Raw genomic sequence first — 24503 nt, forward strand, 5'->3', positions numbered from 1 at the left:
GCTTTTGTGTTAGTCAAAATGCCAGATTTCTAGCCTGCTGTTTTGCCTGTGTGAGAACCCTCTTCGTGTCATGGCCATTACCGGCCTCCTTACCATTCTTTTGCTTTGCCGGTGGTTCCCGCTGCGGGTAAGCAGCTTAGCTGCCCGGCATAAGAGAGGGACCACCGCAAGTTTAGGAAAGCTCTGTTCTGATAGCTCTGAGATAGTTGATTTGTTTTTGTTTGTTTGCTTGCTTGTCTTTCTGCTGATTTCTCTGCTCTGGGATATCACAATAAAAGCTTGAATTCACCATGGAAACTGTGAATGTCTATGTGGTTCTCAGCAATATTGTACTGGTCACACTCTCCCATTAGCCCTCCTTTTACAGTGTCACAATATGTTGAGTCCAGTGAATGCACTGCATATGCATATAGAAAAACATATATTCATGTTCACTTTTAGTTCAGCTTTCTTCACCCAAATCTTCTGCTTTAATGGCAGCTCATTTCCAGTTAAGTCCAGCTACATCCATGGCTGTGGTGATGGCCACAAATACAACATATAGTGTTGCAGTCGACTGACAGGTAAAAGCACTTCCTGTGGGATAGTTTCTTGCCATTTCTAAAGTGTCACAGCTGAAAATCTGAGTCCCCTACAGCAACAGCTCCTTTGCTGCAGTGTGCTGTTCTGAGCCTCATCTTGTCTGCGTTATCACAAAGAGAATGTGATGCAGCCATCATGATCATACAAGTATTTTATTGTCACAGTGCATCGGCAGCAGGAGGGAACTCCTGAACATGAGGACAGTGGTATTGCTAGTTATGTTGTTACGTCTGTGTGTGTGCTTGTGTGTGTATGCACTCTTTCCTTGAGTTGCTATGTGCATCACATAACACCCTCATTATTAAAAATCCACGCCGATCTCTATAATCAGTTTGGCTTAATGCATTTCAGATGACTATAATGGTGTAGTGGCAGCTTTCTAGATTCATCTGTTGATTTCACTAAGAGGCAGCCTGGTAGGTTAGTGCAAAGAGATGCAAATCACGAGTCAAAACCGTATTTAATTTTTTAACCTTTAATATTATTACATTGCAGAAATAGCCCTGTTCGGTGAATAAAGAGGTGTAACACACACACACAATATTCAGTTAAAAGTTATTGAGGTCTGTCATTCCATGTTGCAAAAGAGATGTTCAATAGCTTACCAGTGTCTTTGCCACAAAGGGCTTTCATGCATGAGCCATAAGGAAAAGCCCTGTTACATTTACATGACAGCCAAAATAGCTAATTTTTACATTTACCAAGATCACAGAAATCCAGACTGGCTGGTCTCCTCAATGATATTTGGCACAGTTGTGATTATATACCATACAATGTACGTATTAATTTAGAAAAAATGTAATGACTACCACCTTTTTCCAAAAACAAGAACGAGCCTTGCTACTTTATAAATAGCTCCCTAATATAAAAAATAAGCTTCTTGCTTTAAAATGAGCAGGCAGTTTGTAGCGACAACAATATATATGTCGAGCAACATCAAAAATTTTATAATTAAAAAAGTTAAAACCTTCATTTGTCATTTCATATAAAACATGTTTTCCAGTCTTTCAACACTGCAAAAAAAAGTTATTTCAAAAGGTAATAATAAATGGTGCATCTGTACAGGTGAAGAACAAAACAGCGCTTTTACATCCATTGTGCACGAAGAAAGATAATTATAATTTTGCAAGATATGGAGAGTAAACAAAGAGCTCAGCCACAGCCAGAGAGTACAGCAAATGAATGCAACTTGTTTTGGGATATACAGTAGTGTGCTTAGCAGTATCATTTATCCTCTTTACTGTTCTTAGTAGTACAATACTGGCTGTACATGGGGTACACAATTCCTTTTCAGTCTTTATCACATTTGGATAGGAACAGACTGATCGATAAGGGTTTAATTTCACGCCGTCAGAAAGAAAATGCTCAGCGATCAAACGCGACTCGCTCAGCCTTTTCCATGTTCGCCTGCCTGCAATAGGACACTGATGGCTGACTGCACAGTGGATCACAGCCCATTTTGTAAGGGATTTCAAAGTGCTTTGTTGCCAAACGTGGGTGGTGCATGGTCATTATTCTCCTCTAACAATGTCTTTGGATTGTTCTAGACACCTGTGGGTGTTTTCTCCGCTGCGTTCTCCAGCGCATCATCGATGCTATCGTCTTCAATCACAACTGCAGAGAAGGAAAGAGAGGACACAATGCAAATACCCAGCTTAGAGCGTATGTCGTAGACTGCGTATTAGCATCATCGTTGAAGCTAAATTTCTACTGCAGAATGTAATCTATTTGATGATGGTGGGTAAACGTTCCTGAATTAAGAGATTTATAAAACGTTAAAATGTCAGTGTCTATTAGCAATATAAACAAACCATTTCCAATAAAGACAGTGTCATATAACTACACGAGTAAATAAACCTGGGCTTTTATGGAGATATTGGCTCGATTTCCACGCCAAATAAAAATAAGATTATCTGCATTAGGAATTATTCATTACACCATTATTTATTTAACCGTCAAACCAAACCATGTAACATGCAATTTTATCATTTAACATACGTAATAATATTATAATGCAAACAGAGACCACAGGTTTGGCATGCCTTTACAAACTAAGGAACAACACGATGCTACAACAAGGCGCGTGTCTGTGTTTTATGTATCATTTGTCTCGCGGGCGTCCACTGACATCCCATCATCAAGAGATTTGCAAAAATCCTCTCACCTCGTTTACTTCTCCCAATCTGGCCGAGTTTTGGAGGTCTTTTATTCTGTGAACCACCAAAGAAGTTACTGGAATCCTGTAGACCACAGGTGAGGGAGATTTGTCCCACGTCCCCGTCATCGCCATAGTGGGTAATTTTCTCCTCGTTGTAAGGCAACACTTCCGACATGATGTCTCCTGCTCTGCCCCCACCAAACACACTCGACGCTGATCAATACGAAAATAAAAGCAAACCTTGGGAAGAAAAAAAAACAACAGCTCAGCTCAACAGCCCGCGACAATCTGAAGGCAGCCCGTTGGTCTCGTGGTTGAATGACTAGTAAGCCCGTCTATTTTCCCCTGACCACAGTCACATCATTTAAAGTTTCGAGTTGTTGCTATGCACATTCACGGCTATTAGATTAGAGATATGACAGTGTGTATACAATTGCAAAAAGTACGCGCAGGTTCGGGCTAACGGAAAAGCAAATGTAGAAAAATGCAAATTTGAGAGCGATGCAAAACACGGATCCTGGGAGAGCTGCCAGCGAGAGCACGTCACTGAATTTTCCTGGAGCATCCAGCAACCCCCCCCCCAAATCCCTTCGCTCCGCATTGATTTTTTGCTGTCTGTGTTCAGGGGAAGGCGTTCCTCCCAACTGTCCTATTGTATCTATTGCTGTTCAAAAGGGAGACATTTCACGTCGCCTAATTATAAATGAAATTCAAAAGCAACTGATTTACAGATTTTTGGGAAGAGGTAGCCGGTTTGCAAGTCACATTAGTGCGTTATGTGGATTGTGACAAATTAAACGCGTTGCAGTGCGGCATGCAAAGCAACGGAGTCCAACAGCGCACGTACACCTACTGTTAACGCCTTTACGCAGTATGGGTTTTCCCCTGGAAAACACTGTCGCAAGAAAGTGAAATATAAACTACCGAGCGAGGATTAGGATATATTCATAGTGCACCAATGAAGAAGAAATGTCGTGTCACATTGTGTTTAGAATTACAGATGTTCAGTACCGCTGAAGCGCATCACTAATCGCCTAACGAGATTAGCCAGAAAGTGCACCGATATTCCCAATACATTCATGGTTGAGAACCTGGAGATTAGTGACGTGCAGATTAGTTACTATCGGGAATTCCCAAGAAGATGTTTTTTTTTCCATCGGAAAATACAAAGGATGTGCATAATTACTCAAAGTAATGCTATGGCATCGCATTGAATGACGCATAAGCAAATGCGTCAAGTCACAGCTATTATTGCAGCCAATGACAAAGTAATTATTTCCAATTAACTCAACGCAATATTAATTTATAAAAATACTTAACATTGCGTGCTCAAATTTGAAACATAATCACCAATGTTTTTTTGCCACATGTGCTCTCGTTACTTTACAGTGAATTTAAAGAATGCATTCCTATCATCACAAAATACTTAAAATACCTCTGTTGATTTTTTTTTTTTTTTACCACGCCTTATTGTCGCCCCCGCCTCCAAAGAGGAACACAAGCCTACGGCTGAAGTGGTAGAAAAATAACAAGACCCTACCGTTTTAAATGCAATTACCGCCCTCTTCTGTCAAATATAAATACGTTTTTGTACATGTACAATGGAAATCGCCATAAGTGTTTAACATTTCGTCTTTCAAATAGCTACATTTGAAAATTATTCCAGAGGGAAAATATTCCTAAATTGAAGACATAGCCTACTAATGAACACCGTTACCTTGGGCATTCACCGAGTTTTATGTTTTACTGACAGTCTTCAGGTGCATCCGCAATGTAAATTGGTTCAATTATTAGGGACCATTTTTAATACTGGCATATGCCACTTAATTTTCAGTAGGCAGAAATTTAACGGACAAATAAATTGGTTAGAGTGCTTTTTGACCGTGACTTATTCATTTTACGTTTTTGCCCAATTGTGTTTTTTATAATAACAAATTAGTATGTGCTACTCCATTGCGTCCCCTTTTAACGACTTAATATAGCTTATTCGTAATATTGCTTATATAATGGTAACTTAAGAATTGTGCTAATTAACAAATCCAGGTGATTGGAAAAAAAAATACAAGGTATACCTATAGGACTTGCTGATCCTGGATTTTCCACCTCTGCAACACAGACAATTATGTCTGTCATTGCGGCAGTGAGCATTCAGCACGTAGGCTATAAATATTCCATTTGAATGGGTTGTGTACATTGTAGACAACGTGCAGTCAAAATGCACTGAGAAGAATCTATCCCCCTGCTTGATCGCCAGTATAAACATCTGTAGGCTACTGAATCCCGGCTGTTCTCTAGAGAATCCACCTTTCCAATTAACCGGTTTTTAAATTTACATTTAGCGCATTCTCTTATCCAGAATGCCATACAAGTAATTATATATAACAAGGAAATACAAGGTTTGTGCTCTGAATTTGCAGGATTGCAGGCATTTCTTGAGTCGACTGAAAAGGGAGAGAAAAAAGTAAACTGTGCTCTCGGTCATGACCATGTTTTATAAAATAGCGCGTGTGACGGGTCTAATTTTCTAATCTTGTTTAGGCTATAATTTCACATTTGGATCAACAATTCCGAATCACCAGGGGAGTACAGAGAACGATCATGTGGATGGATTGTGTCACGTTGTGATTGCACTCTCTATAACTGGTCAGACACATCCCATGTAAAAAATGTGATTAAAACATTAGCAATATTTATAAGTAGTTTAACAGTTTTTTTTTTTTTTAATTCCCTGTAGAAATTTCGTTCATGTTCCCCTCCTGAAAATGGACATTGTGAGAGAATTGAAGACACATCTGAATCTACAACGCCCACTTTATCATTTTTCATACTCTGTCACTTATTTGCGTTCAGAAATGCTCTATGGAGTCTACTGAAATTCAATTTACTTTTGAGTGTATGCTGCCATCAACAGGCAGACATGAGAATAGCAAGTTATCATGGCTGCATGAATGTGAATATCACGTGACTGCTTTTCCAGGTATACAGCTTAAGCTCCTGTACATGTTCTCCCCTTTTCTATCGTGAATCCTCTTTTCATACTTGCCGAGACATAGGACCCATCACTGATGTGCTCTCCTTTAAAACAGAAATCGTTTGTCTGTCCTGAGCTTTATGGATTGGCAGGGATTCTCTCCCAGCCTGTGGAGCACTGGTCCAGCTGTCCAAGACAGACATGGCTGAATTGATTTTAAATACATTTTACCATGCAGCCTGGACAGCACCACACCAGTGTCAGTTAAAATAATAAAATTTAAAAAATTAAAAACTCACCATATATGAAGAAGTAAACAATCTAATATTATTATTGTTGTTAACCTATAATATTGTTAACCTGTGTTTTTTTTACACTTTAATGCAGCATCATTGTTATTGGTACTTTAAGAATAAAGAGGTGAAGAGTGCTGTTGATGTTTCTAAGCACAAAGCTTCTCTGAACATTTTTCAGACACTAACTTTGCAAGCTTATAGCATTTTTAGTTAAAATTAGAAGAGAAAAATCACTTAAAATTTGAAGAGAACTATGAGATACAGTAAAGATAAATTGAAGATAAAATAAATTACTTTTCTACAGATAAAATGGCGAAAACTATTTTAAATGTTAAACTGTTTAAAGGAATGCGATAAGGTATTTCAAAGGCAGGCTTGAATTTTAGATGACTCAGAACTTTATTACATATAGCCATGGCATTGTATGAGTAATCACATTTTATTTATTTGATATATTCCTTTAGGTGGTGTTTTGGTTGGGGCTGATTCCAGTTTGTGAAGATAATTTTGTTGAGTGACCAATTATGATAATGTACATTGCTTTCATCTACTTAAACCACTTAGTAATGTGGTTTAATAACATTAAGAAACAATGGGTCTCATTCAAAAAGTTTAAAAAAAAAAAAGATTCTTACATTTGTTCTTAAAAATATTCCTATGAAAAACCAATATGGGATTGATGACACAATTTTGTTTTTGTGCATTCCCAGGTGTATGAGATGATGAATGCTGTTTGAAAATTTTATGCACAATCCTGTTCATGTGATTAGCACAAGAAAACCAGCTATGAATAAGAAAAAAATGATGAATGCCGAAATGTTTGTGGAAACGTACAGTACATACAGTTCACGGTCAAATGTGATCGTATGCATGTTTCATGAATGAGGCCCAATGTCCATACTTTGAGTATACAGAAAGCAATTCCTTCTTTTCCGGCAGATGGCAGCAATGACACATATAACATTCACAAAATACCAGCCCTTCATGCGTTCTCCAAAATAATTTGGTGTGTTTAAATGTGCATGTATTTGTGCATATGTAATTTCTGTATGGGTTTGTGTGTGTGTGTGTGTGTGTGTGTGTGTGTGTGTGTGTGCGTGTGTGTTTGTGTGATACAGTGTATGATGAAGTAGGATAGGATGTAGTTGTCATGGTAATCAGTACTGATAAAACAGGGACAAATCAATGTAGCAATGCACGGTTCAGTTGATACCATCAGTCACAGTTAGGACTGCGCTGCATCATAATTATGTCTGCATGGACAGCTGGAGCCTTAGGTTAGCCTGGGTTATGTGAGCCACAGTGCTATACCTGATTAATAATATTCTTAGACCGGCAACTTCATTTTATATATGTAACACCATTCAACCACTCAATGTAAGTTAAGCTCTTCTTATGTGCTTTAAGCTAAGAACCGCACACATACGAGCACCGCTAGCAAATATATGCTTGATCTGGTTAAATGCTTTAGCATTAAGCCAAACCATTTTCCACGAAAAACTGTCAATGTCACCATTAATACTAGTACCAAAAGGCATCAATTCATCTTATGAGTCAATGTGCCAAATAATGTTGGACCCCTTTGGGAAAGTAATTCCGTCTTGCTTCCCTCAGTGTTATGCCTCTGGGATCCAAATCAAGCTGAAGAGACTTCCTCCTTTCACAGACCATTCACTCTACATTAAGAGCACATCCATCTTTACTCACAAAGTTCCGGAGAACTGCGGATGGTTCCAACTGAAATTAATTTGCTCCTCCAAGCTGGAATAATCATTCTTTTGACAAAGTCCCCATGACTGAAGTGCCAAAGCTGTCTTCGGTTGATATGACACCCATGTCTGGTGCTGAACACAGCTCAGAGTAGACTTTGTTGCTTGGAAAAATAATAATATAATAAGAAGTGCTTCTCTAAACCAGTGGATATTATTTAGCATTCTATTGAAAAAGTATTGTGAGGGAACGCAAGCTATTTGTGTGCCCTCGAAAATGGGCTTTTTTTTTGTTTCTCTACCACGTCACTCAGGGGCTTCATAGCCGGTGCTAAATGTGCACTCTTTATGTGAAAACACAATTCCTAAAAATCTGTTTGCATGCCAGATTTTTGATATCAAATAATGACAATGTAGTAAACTTTCATCAATCTTTTACAGAATCTATGCAAGCTGCCCAAAGCAATGATGCATATGTTTACATGTGACCTATTTTCTCATTCAAGTAACTTTGGCATGTGCACAAGTGCCAACTTATGAAATGATTGTGAATGCTCATCTGACAACAGAAATTTCTTGACTTGTTTTACCCATTTATAAGGCGTCATAGGCTACATAATTTAATGCTTTATGTCAATAAAGTTTTATGTCAAAAGGCAATTAACATACATGTAGTGGATGATAACGTTAGCTATACAAGCAGGTTGACAGTTTCAACAGCCATAAGCCTACAATAATAGCCTCCTGTAAAGACTTATGTGTCCTGGTGATGTTTGCATTTATGTTGAAGCCACTACAGTTTAACTTATAGCAACAGTTTCTGAGAGAAAGCATACACAGTAAAATGTCCAGTGTTAATTCAACCCCGAACAATGTTAATTGACCTCTTAACAGATAACATTTGGTCCCACATTCCAGAGTGGGGTCACATGTTATCTGTTAATTGTTGAATTAACACTGTTAGAGTTGAATTGACACTGGACATTTTACTGTGTAGCCAGAGAAGCTTTATGACAGCAGATTACTATAAGTGGAAAAATTTAACAGACCGTGTTTTCTCTTGTGAGATGATGGTCTTTTGCGAGTGTATATCTTTATGCTTAGTGCCTTATCATGGTTTCCGGGCTACTCGACATATAGCCCGGGCATGCTGCCAAATATGAAACCTCCCATGTTCAATTATTTCCCTTTGAGAAAGAACTATTATTGTTCCTTATCTATTTGCCGACATTCAGAGAAGTGCACAGAACCTCAGATGTTGTATTATCTCTCCAAAATATTGTGTATTGAAGCTTCTCAACCTTGATTGAAGTCTCATTGTAGAATTGAATTATTCTTCAACACTATATCATGCAAAACCGTTCATCACAAGCTGCCAGTGCTTGTTCTACTACTCAGTAATCTATGAAACGCCAGACATCTCACGTACATTTTGAATGCACACAAATAACACAACTAAAAGCAAATCATTTTTCATGTTCATGTACAGATTAAAAGCCGTTTCTCCCATTTTCTATAGAATTCCTTTTTTATAACAGTAGCCAGCCGCTCCAAGATAAAAAGCCCATATTTCTCCAGTTATGAATCCACACCGACCAATCTAACAACACGGCCTTAAATATCAGCCATTCCATAAACCCTAGCTATAATCCTTACAGCTGGCACAAAACCAGTCACTCTATGTTGTTGCCATCAGGCATATTTTGACATCAACAGCAGGGAGAACCAGCACGATTGTAACACGTCACAACTGTAATAAAACACAATTTATCACCTGACAGTATACGCACAAATGCAAAAATGCGTTCCGCTGAGCTGCCCTCTAACTGACCTGCAATTTCTCTCCATTAAGCTCTGCGCTAGTTATTCACAAAAAAAGGTTTTCCACCCACTTAAATAAATGTATGAATCTGTGGTGTTTTCCATTTTCTCTTTAATGTTTGTGTTCATTCAACCAAAACACATACAATTTTGATAATTTATCTCCTGGTTCCAGGTCAGCATAAGTTTACTTGTATTGCTTATGCACGGACATTAATAAGCAACAAGACAGCAAATCTATCCCCATGCGGCACGGTTGTAATGTGTTACCATACCAAACAATGTATACGTGCCCTAAAATTGTGCATATAGTTTGGATTTTTTAAAAAGTGCATATAGTTTGACCAAGCTTTTTCAAAGTGCAGATGGCGTGACTGCAGTGACTGACTGGTTAAAGCTTAGTTTTATTTTTTTTAAACTAAAAGTTTTCTCCCTCAAATATTGAGGGTGCTCAAGATCCTATACACACTCCAATGGGAATGTGTGTCTTCATCTTGCCATCACAACAGAATGTGGTATTTATGGGCCTTAACCTGGTAGATTTACACACCTGCTTAAATGTTTTGCTACACTGAAGTTATGCAAGAACTCAGTCACCTTGTGCATGTGCTTATCTTTGATAATGTGAGGCACATCCTTGTGCATACTGAAAAATGCTAATTTGCCCAGGTTAAGCACACCCCCGCGAGGCAAACATACTAGTGCTGTAATTCCACCAACACTGCCTTTCTAGCATCTAACACGTGTGACACTTTAATTATGAAAACTTATGAAAGTGCTCCTGAAATTAAGTGGTTTCTGCACAGCTGCGAAAAAATATCAGCAAAAGTCATCACGTAAGAGCTGAATAGATGAAAAAAGAAAAGAATTAAAGACTTTACAATGAAACAATGGTAAATTGTTTCTTCCTGTTTGTGAGTCCATATCTGAGATTGTTTTCAGTTGGTCCATTTTATACATTTGCCTAATAAACAATAAATAGATTTATATTGTTTAGTAGGATATTCTATGTTTTATTTCTATTTGAAGAATGTTACAATCTTCTTAATTATTTCATTATCTATTTCATTGCATATTTATTTATTTATTTATTTCATTATCAATTGGTCATTATGGACAATTGTTGAACTATGCATTTTGTCACATATGGTCTTCCATAGTCTCTGGATTATATTAAAAGGGAAAACAATAAAGAAAAATGACAATTACAATAGGATAATTGTTTTTGTGCTTGGGTGCCTAATAAACTTTATTTGTAGAGTGCTTTACAGGCCACGGGTACAGAGTTCACTGAGCTATGAGCAGTTAATTAGCACAAAAATATAAAATAGCTGCTTTATGGAGTCTCCTGGAATGCCCAACCGCACATTCACTCATTAAGGGATTTAGAAACTGGTTGACTCTCAAAGGTACTTGTTTCAGCCATTTACAAAGCATTACTACAGTGTTCATTGTCTCCCTTAGCTATTGTAAAGACAGGGAACACGGATCATGTTAACTCCAAGCAACGTATTAACTGGGGCAGAGCAGAGAAGAATATCACCAGGTCATCTCAGTCTGAATCAAAAACCACTTCATGTTATATGTATTCATTTGATTAAATTAATGTCAACTCCAAATTGTATCTATGTCACTCCACTCTATATAAGGTATACTTATATAGACATATGCTGTGGGAATACCTGACAGTTAAAGCATTCTAGGGCCCAGCCACAAACCAACTTTCCATGGTAATGAGCACAGATTTGATCTGTTCCCCACGCCTAATGCGATTAAATGCAGACACCTCTTTGAGTCTCGATGTGAACTGGAAAGATGTTTGGCTGGTGGGCAGTTCTGCTTTTAGCCCTCAGATAGAAGCTTCCTCATTCTTTCCCAATACATGATGAATTCAGTTACAATTTGACATTTTGCCCACAGAACTATCCACAATGAATGATGCCAGTGTGGACCCTGTGAAGGCCAGGAAAAGGGCTCTTGATTCAGTAAGGACCCGAGCAAACTTAAAGGTCAAGCTGTTTTAATGAATTGTACCCTAGTCTATCATTGTTTTTTGATTGAAGGCTCAGGTGGGGTGTGGGGGGGGGGGGGGTGTTCGGGGCATGGGAAGAGAGCTTGAGGGGACCTTTTGGGGGCCCGATGTCTATACGGGCCCCCGTGCCACACAGCACAGCTTTAGCTGGTCCTTCCCTGCGGTTCTGTTCAATCTTTTCATGAGATTGAACCTGAGCTTGGGAATACTTTCTCACTTAAGGAGCAGTCTTGTTAAACCTTGTCAGGCGCGAGCAGTTATTTTACGCTTGTCGGTTCCCTTCCCAGCTCCAAAGCCTGCCTTTAATTCACGGCAATCTCTTTTCTGCAAGGCCTCTGTGTATAGCCATTCATTTATTTTGTTTTGGTGCCCACTGCAAATCATGAAATGTGCTTCTTGCTGTTGATCTAAGCATTTTGTCCACCACTCTTGCTTTTAAGCTTTAGCCAAATCATTAAAACGGCTAGCAATCAAGCAACATTAAGAGCATAGCTAATATAATTTATATGTTGTGCTTTGTGAGGTCTTGAGCTTATGAGCTATTGATAGATAGCGTCTTGTGCATAATATAGAACCCTCTTACTACATAAGCATACATTGTTTAACAGTAAAGTAATTGGCAAAGGAAAGGAAAAAAAACAAAACATCTCCTCCAACTATGCTTGAGTTTGAGTTATATTAAAGTTTTTATTTAGAAACAGTCCACTCCATGACGTCAAACAAGCAGAGGTACGCAGAACATGTCACATACATCTGTGCTGATAGGATGTGAAGTTCAAAGCTGGAGGATTTGGGACAGCATGCTTAACTACTCCTCCAGTCTCTCTCTGCTCAACCTTTTTTTTTGAAGGCATATCTCAAATAAGGAGTCACTCAAAGTGTAATTTCAGGCGTCGATCTGAAGGACTGCACTTCTAATAGCATGAAATAGCAAACAGCTTTCAGATTTCATGACCTTACCGCAAGTCATGAAGTTAAAACAGAAATCTGTTTACATTTTACAGTTTCCCATCTCTCCTAAGGCAGAATGGACTCCACTGACTGGAGCCTGTCTGTGCTGTAAAAAGTGCAGCCCTCCACTGCAGCTCAGCTGGTCACCTGACACAGGGGATGATGCGCATGCTGATTTGCACTCGCACGGTGGACAGAGGATGTTGTAAATGAAAAAGGGCACGGTTCTCAGTCTTTATATTTTGATGCTGGAAATGTGATTTCCAATAATGTGATTGGTCAATCAGTCTGCCAATCACTCCAGGAGCCTGACCAGGAAACAGTTATTGTCCATTGTACTGTTGTTCATGTGTCCTTGGTTGGAATTCTTGATAACTCATTCCCATTACGCTATACTATAATTAATTTGCTATGTGCATCAGTAGCGCCGCCACTCTCTTGAAGTTATGATAAATTGGCAACAACTATAAGGACAGCAGGCATGGCTGATAGACACATGTTTGAAATTTGAGGGCCATTAGGGCAATCCTAAAATCGTGCAATGTCAGAGGGGTGAGATAGGCCAACAAATATGACACGGGCATTCCAAACAAAGAGAGAAAGTGAGGATAAACATGTCAAAAAATAAGTTTTGCACCCGAAAGATGACCCATGACGGTTGAACTAGACCAACAAATACAGCTGTGCTTTCTCTGAGGAGTGCAGGGTGAGAGACACATGAGGTCATATTTGGGTATCAAATACATCAACAGAGAACACATTATGCTGTCTTCCGCTTATGGCCACTGGAGATTACACAGAAGGAGATTGTGTCTGAGTAACTGATGTATAAGCGCCTGCCACCCCCTTTATGAAGATGTTTTCTGCACCAGTGCTTGTTTCGTGTTGCCTGAGGTCGAAAAGCATAACCAGGACAGACGATGTCGTTCGCGGTGATCTCGTCACGCCGAAGCTTTGGAGAATTTAAACTGTCACTTTGCCCGGTGATTCAGCAATTGATATGGAATGGAGGAAGCCGCCCCAGGCTGTTTCACGCTCCAGAAAGCTCGCCGCGACTTCTGACCTTTCCCATAAAGCCGAACGCCCACCTCCTCCGGGCCCGCGGCGACGGCTGTCGCATGAAGTGGACGCCGCCGACCGGTGACAGGTTCGAAATTCGGGGCTTCTGGGGCAAAGCGTCGAAGGGGGGCGGAGCACAGGATGATCCACGCAGCGGGAAGCGCCCGAGAAACAGTTCAGCTCCGCTGCGGCAGTCTGGGAGGCCCATAAATCGCGTGACTCATCCCTCTCGCGTTCCAGCTCATTCTGCGCGTCTGGCAAGCGCTCGCCTCGAACAGAGGAGCTTTGTGAGCCAATCATAATAGGCGGCGAATTAGCATAATATCTTCCTGCTTCGTCAGCTCGCTTTCCAGAGCCGCCCGCAGCGGCCGATTTACAGTCACCGCGTCCGACGCCAGCGTTTGCATTTATCAGCACACAATAAGGGTTATGAAGTGTGAAGTGGAGCAGGTGACCTGGAAGTCAATATTTCCGACGGAGAGGACAGTGATAAAATCGCAAATTGCGACTAATGTCAATTGGGAGAGATAAAGCGATGTGTTATTTTCCTTTCCTGGAATTTCCGTTTTTAATTCTGTCACCTCGTTTGACATATTACGTGGAGACATCTGAACTGTGTGATTTCGCGCATTCTATTCTACTCACTGTCATAAGCCTCTGTTCAAATGCTGGGCCACCCAAAACAACAGTGCTACCTAAATTTTTTATGTATTTTTTTCCACTTTATTCTGACAGAGAAAAAGCAGAGAGATTTACAGATAGAGATAGGGTATCATTGTCTGGAATATAATTTGCAGCTGCATGGAGCATTCATATGCTGGCTGCCCTATGGACTGCACCACACAGTCTCCTCCCCAAGACCTATTTTTAACTTGATTGGCTTAATTACACTTTTTAGTTTTGTCATATGAATGATTTTTTTCCATCAAAATTACAAGACATGTGACCACATAAAATGGACTGAAGCTGGCAGATCTTTTGAGTATCTTCTTATGCCCCTCAGTGACCATTCGGCATAAGACGCCATTGTGAAGGAAAAGCGTTAACTCAAAGTAATTGCTTTTTCCTGTTATTGATTCAGGCAGCGCTATAACCATATATTGAAGTCAAGCTCTTTTCTCCTTGTTTAAAAACACCATCCTGATCAGTAAAACAACTGAAAAAGGTAATGAAAACAATAAGAAGGCTGTACTGACCAAATAAACGTCGAAATTCTAAGGGTTTATATCAGAAAAATCAATTGGAGCTTTTTTTCCATTCTTGGTATCAATAATTGGAACTAGAGCTAGCTGTAATTCAAATTTTGAAATAAAAATTCCCCCTCATCTCCAGACATCCTCATCAGATGACACCTGTACTTTTCTTCCAATTTTTCATGAATTTCCTCTAAATCTTTTTTATTCCCAGCCTTCTGCCAGTCTCACTGTATCCCGTCTGTCCAGTTATACAAGGAAAGAACCACTTTCATGTGCAATGTATCTTTCTAATGGTTTTGTAGAAATCTCTTGAAATCTCGTGATTCTTATAGAGTCCACAGATTTTGAGCTGAAAATATATATATTTTTTCCCAAAAGTAAAATCATATGGATGGTTTTTGGGCAGGATTACAAACATGACCGTTATAATGAGAAGACCAGGCCTGCACAGAAACGGTCCACAAATGTGATTTAAGTGCAGATTCTCAGCTTTTATTAATAGTTTTTTAAAATATATTTTGGTTTCACCATGTATAAATTGCAGCATTTTTTATATGTAGCCCCCCCCCCCATAACCCCATAACCACATAACCAGGGCAACATAATGTTTTGGACAAATGGCTTCTCAGGCATTTATTATATATGATATTATAAGGATTAATGAGGATTGGGGAAGTTTCACCTGCGACAGGATGGATATTCTTTAATAATCTACTGAATCAGGGAGGCTTTAAGTGAGAGATTCAAGGCTCCTGGATTTAATAGATGGAGACCACCTGATACCAGATTCATATTCATCATCAAGATACATACTTTTGAGATACTTTTCATCTGGTTTACCATTCCCTGATTTAACGTTCATACTGTGAGGGAGTTGGAGTTTTGGGAGACCAACCGCAACTGAACAGGGGGTTCTTTAAGCTATTAACCAGAGGTAAAATAGCCACAAAGTCTCAAGAGACAAGGGAAAGGAAAACAATACTCCTTAGGGAGAGTATCCCAAAGAAAAGCTCTACACAACCCACGTACTGGGTAAAAAAAGAACTAAGGCTTAAGGAGTATGAAAATAAAACAAAACTGCCGGAGCAGAAAACGGGGCAACTCAAAGAAAACAGACCTCGAACCGAGACTGAAAAAGTAAAACCCTAAAGAAAGAATACGGAGCTTAGATTGTGGCACTAACTTGTTGCCAACAATCTAAAAAAGCTAAAGACTGTTGTGCTAATTTTATAGCCACAACAATCCAATATCGCAGCTCAATACCTTTACCTTTACCTTTACCTTTACCTTTACCTTTACCTTTACCTTTACCTTTACCTTTACCTTTACCTTTACCTTTACCTTTACCTTTACCTTTACCTTTACCTTTACCTTTACCTTTACCTTTACCTTTACCTTTACCTTTACCTCACTTGACAGAATACCGGCTCTCGTGCAACATAAGTGACACTGAAGCAAAGCTTATCGGCTTGCTCAGGGTTTAAATAGAACACCAACAGGTGCAAATTGTAAAAGGAAATTTGCACGTGTATAATTCAATCAACTCAATGACCGTAATAACTGAAGAAAAGGCGCATGAAAAAACCAATAGCCGTAATAACTGAAGAAAAGGTGCAGGAAGGAAAAGAAATGGTGGCATCAGCCAAAACCATGACACATACAGCTTCAGGAATGATTCACCTGGAGATGGCAATGCCATAGATAAAAACACACAGCGGGACATTACTAGAGAATGGATCAAGGTGATCTCACCAAATGTAAAATGTGTCCCTCTCCATCGCTGCAAATTAGTGTCTATTTTAATAGGCTTGACATTTAGTAGAGGCTGCCCACTTCCAACAGAGTGGGATCAGGACATATTAAACAATGTCTGCACCAAACTAGCAAGGGCTGCTATTATTATCGTACCTGCTTGTGTCATTGTATTATTGATTTTTGCTTGAGCTCTCTGTTGCAAATTCGTTGCTTTTTGTGTGCTGTCTAGTAACCTCAGCGATGGGCAGTCTAGTGTTTAAACTTTTCCAGGTAACTCCACAAACCGTGAACAAGTGAATACACACACTCATGTTTGCCAAAAATAACGTGAATAGCCACACCAACATTCGCAAAAAGGAAGAAACCCTTCTCCATACTTCATTACACATGAAGGTCTCTGGCAAATGGAAAATAATGGAGAAGTTCCCTGCTTCTACCTCCTCTTCAGTGTCTCTGTTTAGACCAGTGTACGCCATGTAAACTTTAGAGCTCAAGAACTTCGCTTGATCTTCCATGATCAAGAGTAAAGGAGAAATAACCTATAGTTTTGTTGTGTAGAAAAAGGTAAATGGTGGGCCACACTTGGAAACTCAAACTTTAAAACATCTAATTCAGTTGGCAGGCAAGCAGGCACATTTTGATTCAGCGACGTTTTCAAACAGAAGTTACCAATAAACCAACCAAGTAGCTACATGGCGGGCAAACGTGGATTAAGTTTTATGGAGTGAGAAGCTGGAGGCGGAGCTTAGCAAGCTCTGTTAGTGTACAGTAAGCCAACGAAAATGGCTCACAATATCCTGAAATAGTTATCCTACATTTCTAAACAAATTTGATCTGACAGTAAGTGGAGGGAGTAAGCTTTCTGTCTGAGAATGAGACTGTGTTCAATCTAATCAGCATCACCCTGACGTCTGTACGGGCGGACTAGAGCCATCTGTCAGCAGAACAAAAAATGCCTCATTTTTCAAAAATCTCCAGAAGCCTGAGGGTTGAGGGTTCTATTTTCGGGCCTGCGCACGGCATGATGCAGGCCGTCGCATTGGCGAAATGGTGTTTTCGTCGTGGATTTTTAAATTCTATTTATTTATTTAATATTTATTTGAGCAGGGACTGATATATGACAATAGAGTATTGAACAAATAGTGTGATGTTATGTGTCATAACATTTATTAGACAAGATGATTTGCAATGTTTGCAAAGATTTTGTTAAAAATTCATAGACATGCATAGAATGTTAAATATCCAGCATTATCACCACAAAACATCAAAACAAAGATGCTAGTGTCACCGTAATCTCTTTAAAAACACGTTTTCAATGTACAAAAATGCCAAGTTACTCACACTTACAAAGCACTGTCTATAAGTCATTCATTCAAACTGGCCAAATCTAGGCCTGCCATTAAAAGTATTGATTTCAAAATGATGCCAAGTTACTTTACTACAAACAATATAAGCTATCTTGCCACACAGAAATTAAAGAAGCTGTATTCCAAAGTAATGCTACCCATAAATTGTTTCAAGTCACTTGGCCCCCTTGGTCATTTGGTCTCTTTCAAACACTGACTCAACACATTCAAAAGTACTTACATTCAGGGTTCATCTAAACGTCGGCCATCTTGCACTTGCGGCCTGAATCAGGAGCTGCTGCACCAACATGGTGGACCGCACAGAGCTGAGGGGATTTAGACCGGAATAGCCCAGGCAGGTGGAGGTACCTAATATCAGGTCCCAGATTGTTCAGACCTCAAGAGACCTGGATTGGGGACTGACTGCGGCAACGACTGGTGTACCAGGGACATGCAGCGTAGGCATTGGTCAGGTTCTCAGAGGGGTGGTTCACAGATGACAATGCAGCCTAGCCATTTGACGCTGGCATTCTCTCCCTCTGTCCAACCACTTCCCTGTATCTCATGGTTTCTCAAGTATTGATGTGGTTGGTCAGAAAAAATGTGTAATTTCTCAAAAGTGGGCGGGTTTAACGCTCTGAACTGCACTGGTTTCGGTTTCACCAGTCTTACAGTGGAGAGTTACAGGCCTGGCGTGTGTGGCTACCAGGCACCCGCTGCACCTGCCCTGCCTAGCCTCACTCATCTCAACCACCAGTGAGTCACCAGGCTGTTTCACCCCAAACCCTCCCCCCCTTATTGACCACTGAGTTCGCCCACCCTCAATGGTGTCACCAATACTGATGGTCGGTTTGGGTCAGATTTGACAGCCGGATGAAGGGAAACAGGACTGTAATAGGGGTCTTTCGGGTGGACATTTACAAAAGTTGGCCTGGCAGATTTTTCTGGCGGTGCAGAGAAATGTATTTCTTATGGTGAATGTTTCTATTTTATTTTATTTTATTTACAATTTTGGAACTACATGAGAGAGAGGGAATTGGAAAAAACAGAAAATCTACAGCCAGTTATAGAAAAACCTGAAACCTGATCCCAAACCCCAGTAAAATCTGATCGAAATGCAGATATAAAATACATTCGTAAAATGCAGCAAAACTCCTAAATCATGGATTGATTTAAGTGCTGAGCAGAATCTCTGAGAAGGGTGTGATGTATAACTGAGTATGCCAGTACATACTGTCATTCCCGGAGCTCTGCCATAAGTCAGCCATCATTTCAAAATGGTTCGAAGGGAAAGCCTGAAGTAATTCAAAGCAGTTTCTTCATTTGGTTTGTTACTTGTTTGTAAAGCCAATTTCCTCTGCACTGAGTGATCTCATGGAGGGGCGGGGCTCTGCTATGGCTCTTGTTCATGTAATGAAAAAAATTAGCACATTCTTGACTAGGATACTTTGTTTAGTGCGTTTCTTCTAAGTTGTCTCAGAAAATGTGCATTGTTTCTTTAGAGGTGCTCTGATTGGTGCAAACAGCTCACATGCAAGGAAATAGAAAACCAAACTCCTCCTGCTATTTTCTTTTTGTTAAAGAGACTCTCTCACCTGGGCCAACTGTTCCCTTGTGCTTTCTCTGTTCCCTTGTGACGTATCTGTCTTCGGCAATTGATCAAGAACTTTAATATTTGCACCTTTCCCACTTTTTGGGTTTTCCCACCAAGAAAACATGATGCACAGTGATATCTCAAGTGCATCTGCAGGTGCCCTTAGGACAGCATTGAATCAATGCAGCTTTGCTTTTTCGATTTAAATAAACAATACGTTTTTAAAACTATTCATTAAGTATTAATTAAGCTATTAATTAACTATGAACATCTTGCAAGAAATAAAAAACTAAGTGATTCTTTCGTCTTTCATGCAAAGTTAGGGGCATTCCTCCTTTCCACAGACTTGCTGCTTGTGGCTCCTTTAAGATTTGGACATATTGATGCATGTTTCCTGCTAGCAAATGTAAATGAAGAGAAAAAAACATTTGCAGCACTCAAAGATATTAAAATCAAACCAATATTTACGGAGGAAGAAAGAACCCCTCCGAGTGCCTTTGTGGATTAAAAAATCTTTTAAAAACCAAAAGAAGTATAATAAAGCTTTTCGACATGTCTTTCATTATGGAACTGTTCATTTCCTGGCTTTGGAAACTACTAATACATCTGGCCCACTGCATAATGCACCTTCATAATGAAGTTAAATCAATTCCCCTATTGCCATGAGAAGTCAAGCTATGGATTCATACTACAATACAGATATATAAACTACTCAGAGTTGGAGCTGGTCAAAATATACAGGCTTTTATTAGCAATGAGTGAGTTTTCAGGAATTATATTATGTATTAGGTTGCCTTGGAACTAGGATAGAATGAATTGGAATAGCCAGAATAGATAGAATAGTTCATGAAATGAAATTAAAATAATGGAAAGGAGGATACAAACCGTAGTACCATTTCTCTGATCTCAGAGCTTTGAAAATGAAAAGGGGTGAAGAGAAGGAACCTGAGAAGCATCATGTTCTATAGGATTCCATCAGTAAGGGGTTAATCATCAGTGTAGTTCACAACCCTGCTGACCCAGCCCCATTAATCATGCAAACACACGTACACATGTGCATGCACACACACACACACACACACACAGGCACACACACACACTCACACAGGCACACATGCACAAACACACACATGCACATGCATACATGCAAAAACACACTTGCGCACACATGTACATATGCACATATTCACACACACATGCACAAACACACACACACATACACAAACAAACTAAGGCATGCAATGATATAATGGTACACAAAAACACACACAAATGCACACGCTTGCACAGACCCACATATGCACACTGTCAAATGCACACACACACACACACCCACACCCATATACGTAAACTTTGTGCCCTTTCCAACCGACACAGTTAGCTCCCCATCTCCCTCGCCTAGAGCTAGCTCATGTTCCTGATCAATACCCTACTTCTCAGTATCGTAAATCACCACTGGCACCCGGACTGACGCTGTTCCTACACATGCTGGGGAGAGCTACCTTCTTATTATCCCCCTAGGCCACAGGTTCTCTGCTTTAAAAAAAAAAAAAGAAAAAAAAAAAAACCCTGTTTCCTCGTTAGGGCAACATCCTCCCCACCTCAACCCTGCTTCCGGCACATTCTGATTTATAAATACAACCCAACGAAATGCCACAAAATACCAGCATTGCTCTCAAATTTATGGAGCTGCTGTGGTGTGGTGTTGGCAAGGGACCGAACCCAAAGCTGACAAAATGCAGGGTTCTGCTCTTCTGCTGCTTCTGCATTGTCTGAAACTCACAAAAAAAGGAAAAGACTGAAAAGCCAGATAGAAAGAAATGATGTTTGTAGCAAGAACCACTTATGGAAATGGTGGCTCTTTACTTGGAATTGATGTCTAAATGAAATAGACTTAGCTTGACGGCTACCTAATGTGTTTTGAAAATGAGTCTGACAGAAGGAATTGAATCAGTCTAACTTTCTGCAAGCTGTGTCTCTTCTCAAGATGCAATGTTACCAAGCAGAAAAATAACAAAGATAAGCAGTTCAGAACTGCTAAAACTTTCTTAGGGTTTACATTTTTGGGTTTACTTGGACCAGCACAGCACAGTTCGGTAGTTAGGTTTGGAAAAACAATCTGATATAGGTACATATGAGAGGCATTTAAGCTTCTTACCAAAACTGGGTTGCCTGCTCCTAGATCAAGTTGTTGATAAGCTTTTTTAAAATTTGAAATATTGTCACCCAGTGTTGGGCTCTACAAATCCAATTCCCATGCTAATTTGGAATGTCCAAACAATTTGCAACTGCAGCCGCATTCAAGCCCGAAACCCACAGCCGATTATGGAGGATGATTTTAATTCATGGAGTGCACATGGTTTATCCGCCCATGTAACATTTGCTCAATACATTTATGAGATTATATAGTGCAGAGCTCATCATGCAAACTGATTTTGAGTTTAGATGATTTTGTTAGATTTATTCATTTAAAATCAATTTTCTAGAGTAATTTAACCATTCTTTTTCCTCCTCCCCCAACTTTCCTTGTGATGCACTTGATCTTAGGGCTCCCCCTTCTCCCAAATCCCAGTTTTACCCCTGCCTAAAACCCTGAAAGTGACTAAACAGTGATTCAGGCCTACTAATAGAAGATGTGAGTAAACGCTTCATCTCTATTGACACAGGGCTGCAGCCCAGCCTGCCAATGGGAACTGATGGGACTTAATTGCTCTGTGCCATGAAGAACAGCCTGCTGTCATTAGTTTTTGTCAGGAACCACAAAACAGTCTACTCGGTAACACTTCCAGAGAGCAAATCCCTTAACTCCTCTCTGAGGACGCACTGTCGCCAATCAAGCAGCACCTGTAATTGTCTGTCTAGACTATCAGACTATCTATCAGTTCTTCACGAATGCCTCAGTGATATTAAAAACGGACAGCGTGAAGTTTTATCTTATTAAATTCAGATAAATCTGAAGTTTGGTATCTTGTTCATGCTAGTTTGGGCATCTGAATCATAAGTGTAAATTTAGAGGTAGAGAACCTTAGTGTCATTTTTGGTTCCAAGCTGGGTATTGGCCAACATATTCAGGAGCGGGCCAAAGCTTGTTAATACTACCCAATAATATATCTAGAATTAGATTTATTCACTTCAATCCACAGAAAAAGTAAAATATCCACACATCTCCTTTCAACTTGATTATTATAATGTTCTTCATCCAAGTGAAAATTATCACTAGTTTATTCAGTATGCCACAGCCTGACTACCAATTACAGTAAAAAGAGGGCTCATATGTCATACATCAGCTGTTCATGGAATCCATTTTAAGAATTTATTGATTACTTTAAAGGTGCTTAATGGATTAGGATGGAGTGCTTTACCTGTGCAATTTGCATTACATTACATTACATTACATTTATTTGGCAGACGCTTTTATCCAAAGCGACATACAAAAATTGCATTTCATGGTCATAGACAACTACTAAACACAACAAATAAGGGAGCTAACATTAGGTAACAATGTCAGAATTTGTAAGTATAATGTAGGTACTCACGTTCACTATTTTTTATTCACAACTCTGTGAATCTAAGAAAAGGAGGAGGTTAGTCGATAGCTTGATCAGGGCAATATAAACCCACCAAACATCTTTTACCTAAAGTAGTTATAAATACACCAAGTCTCTGCTATAATGGCCTATATAATAGGTGCTTTCTCTTCTGCGTTCGACAGCCAAGTTCCTGTGCCTGCGTCATCTCATTTGAATACTTGGTGGAATGTCACCCCAGTGGCACCCATGGAAAATAGCACATAGAGGAGCAATTACAAAAAGCAAATACATTGAGTGGATATTGCTACAAAAATGCCAGTGTGAAAAGGCATCAAATATGGCATTTTTTGAATACAAAAAAAATATAATAAGGATTGATATTTTAAGACATATGGTTATGGTTATTTTCCACATGTCACATGACCTATTTTTCACATTTTCATTATGGATTAAAAAATTTGTAACAGCAAATTTTAATTAAACTCCACTTTGCAGTCCTTCTAGGAGGAAAATGGAAAGAGCTTGCAGTTTGGGACTTGCCAAAGGACTATATGAAATACACTACAGGCCTGCAGCATAGTCCTCAACATAGTAGGACTTTTTCTGCGACATAGTTCTGTGTATATAGTCAGCTACAAATAATGGTATGGAACATAAGCAGTGCATTGCACAAGTATGTCTTGTTGAATATGTCTTTTTCCTTCTATATTGCCTTCAAGTATATATTCCCCCAGAACAACAAAATAAATAAATTGGTTATAGTGCTGAAATCTTGGCATTTAAGATACTGGCCAACATTATTTATCTGTCAAGGAAAATTCATTGTACCCAATTTTTTTTTTTACCACCCACGTCCTTGCTTACTTTTTTTACGTGACTTCTCATCGTAGCAAAAACAGTCAGCCCCTGAGAATCTGTTATTTCTTTTTTGGGATAATTTCCAAGCGGGAAGCTGGATGTGACCAGAAGCTGACTGACGAATTACGCAGTGCACTCTCTCTCATCTTCCCTGACTCATTTCTTTCCTGCGCGAGCGTCACCGTGCCGAGCCGCGTAAGCCATAAATCAACCGTATAGGAGACAAACCCTTTTTTCCCCGGACCCTCTCGCTCATTACAGAGGATCAGATAAGCGCACTCTGGCGAAGACCGAGGCAAATTGTATTAGTCTGGCCGACGGAAGGTGAAGACGTAGCAGAATATACATGCTGGTGCGCGGGACGGAATCGAGTACAAAATGAAGGTTGGAAATAATACAGATTAATGTGTCCACTTCAGTGTCGACACCGGTGACCGTTTTGATTAACTAGCGTTATGAACTCTGGATCACACTTGAGGAGAGAAGGGGAGGGGGACAGTATGGAGGGTTATCGATTGGGTTTTTGGCAGGCCACTGTCATGCTGCTTACTATGGCTGAAGTCTCAGCTAAACAAAGAAACAAATTTAAATACGCTCTCACAATCAATGGTACATTACTTTCCAGGTTGACTAGGCAGGATTATA

The 24503-nt window shown here is 39.6% G+C and overlaps 1 protein-coding gene across 1 annotated transcript; it reads right to left on the reverse strand.

The window, feature by feature from the left end:
• Window positions 1-1041: 1041 nt before the first annotated feature.
• On the reverse strand, window positions 1042-3297 carry LOC135234557 (calcium/calmodulin-dependent protein kinase II inhibitor 2-like). Its single transcript, XM_064299267.1, has 2 exons — window positions 2747-3297; window positions 1042-2196 (listed from the first exon to the last, which is right to left on the reverse strand). The coding sequence occupies exons 1-2, from the start codon at window positions 2913-2915 to the stop codon at window positions 2126-2128; spliced, it is 240 nt and encodes a 79-aa protein (XP_064155337.1). The 5' UTR covers window positions 2916-3297; the 3' UTR covers window positions 1042-2125.
• Between the last annotated feature and the right edge of the window lie 21206 nt (window positions 3298-24503).

Source organism: Anguilla rostrata, chromosome 11 (genome assembly GCF_018555375.3).
Source record: "Anguilla rostrata isolate EN2019 chromosome 11, ASM1855537v3, whole genome shotgun sequence".
NCBI classification, from domain to species: Eukaryota; Metazoa; Chordata; class Actinopteri; order Anguilliformes; family Anguillidae; genus Anguilla; species Anguilla rostrata.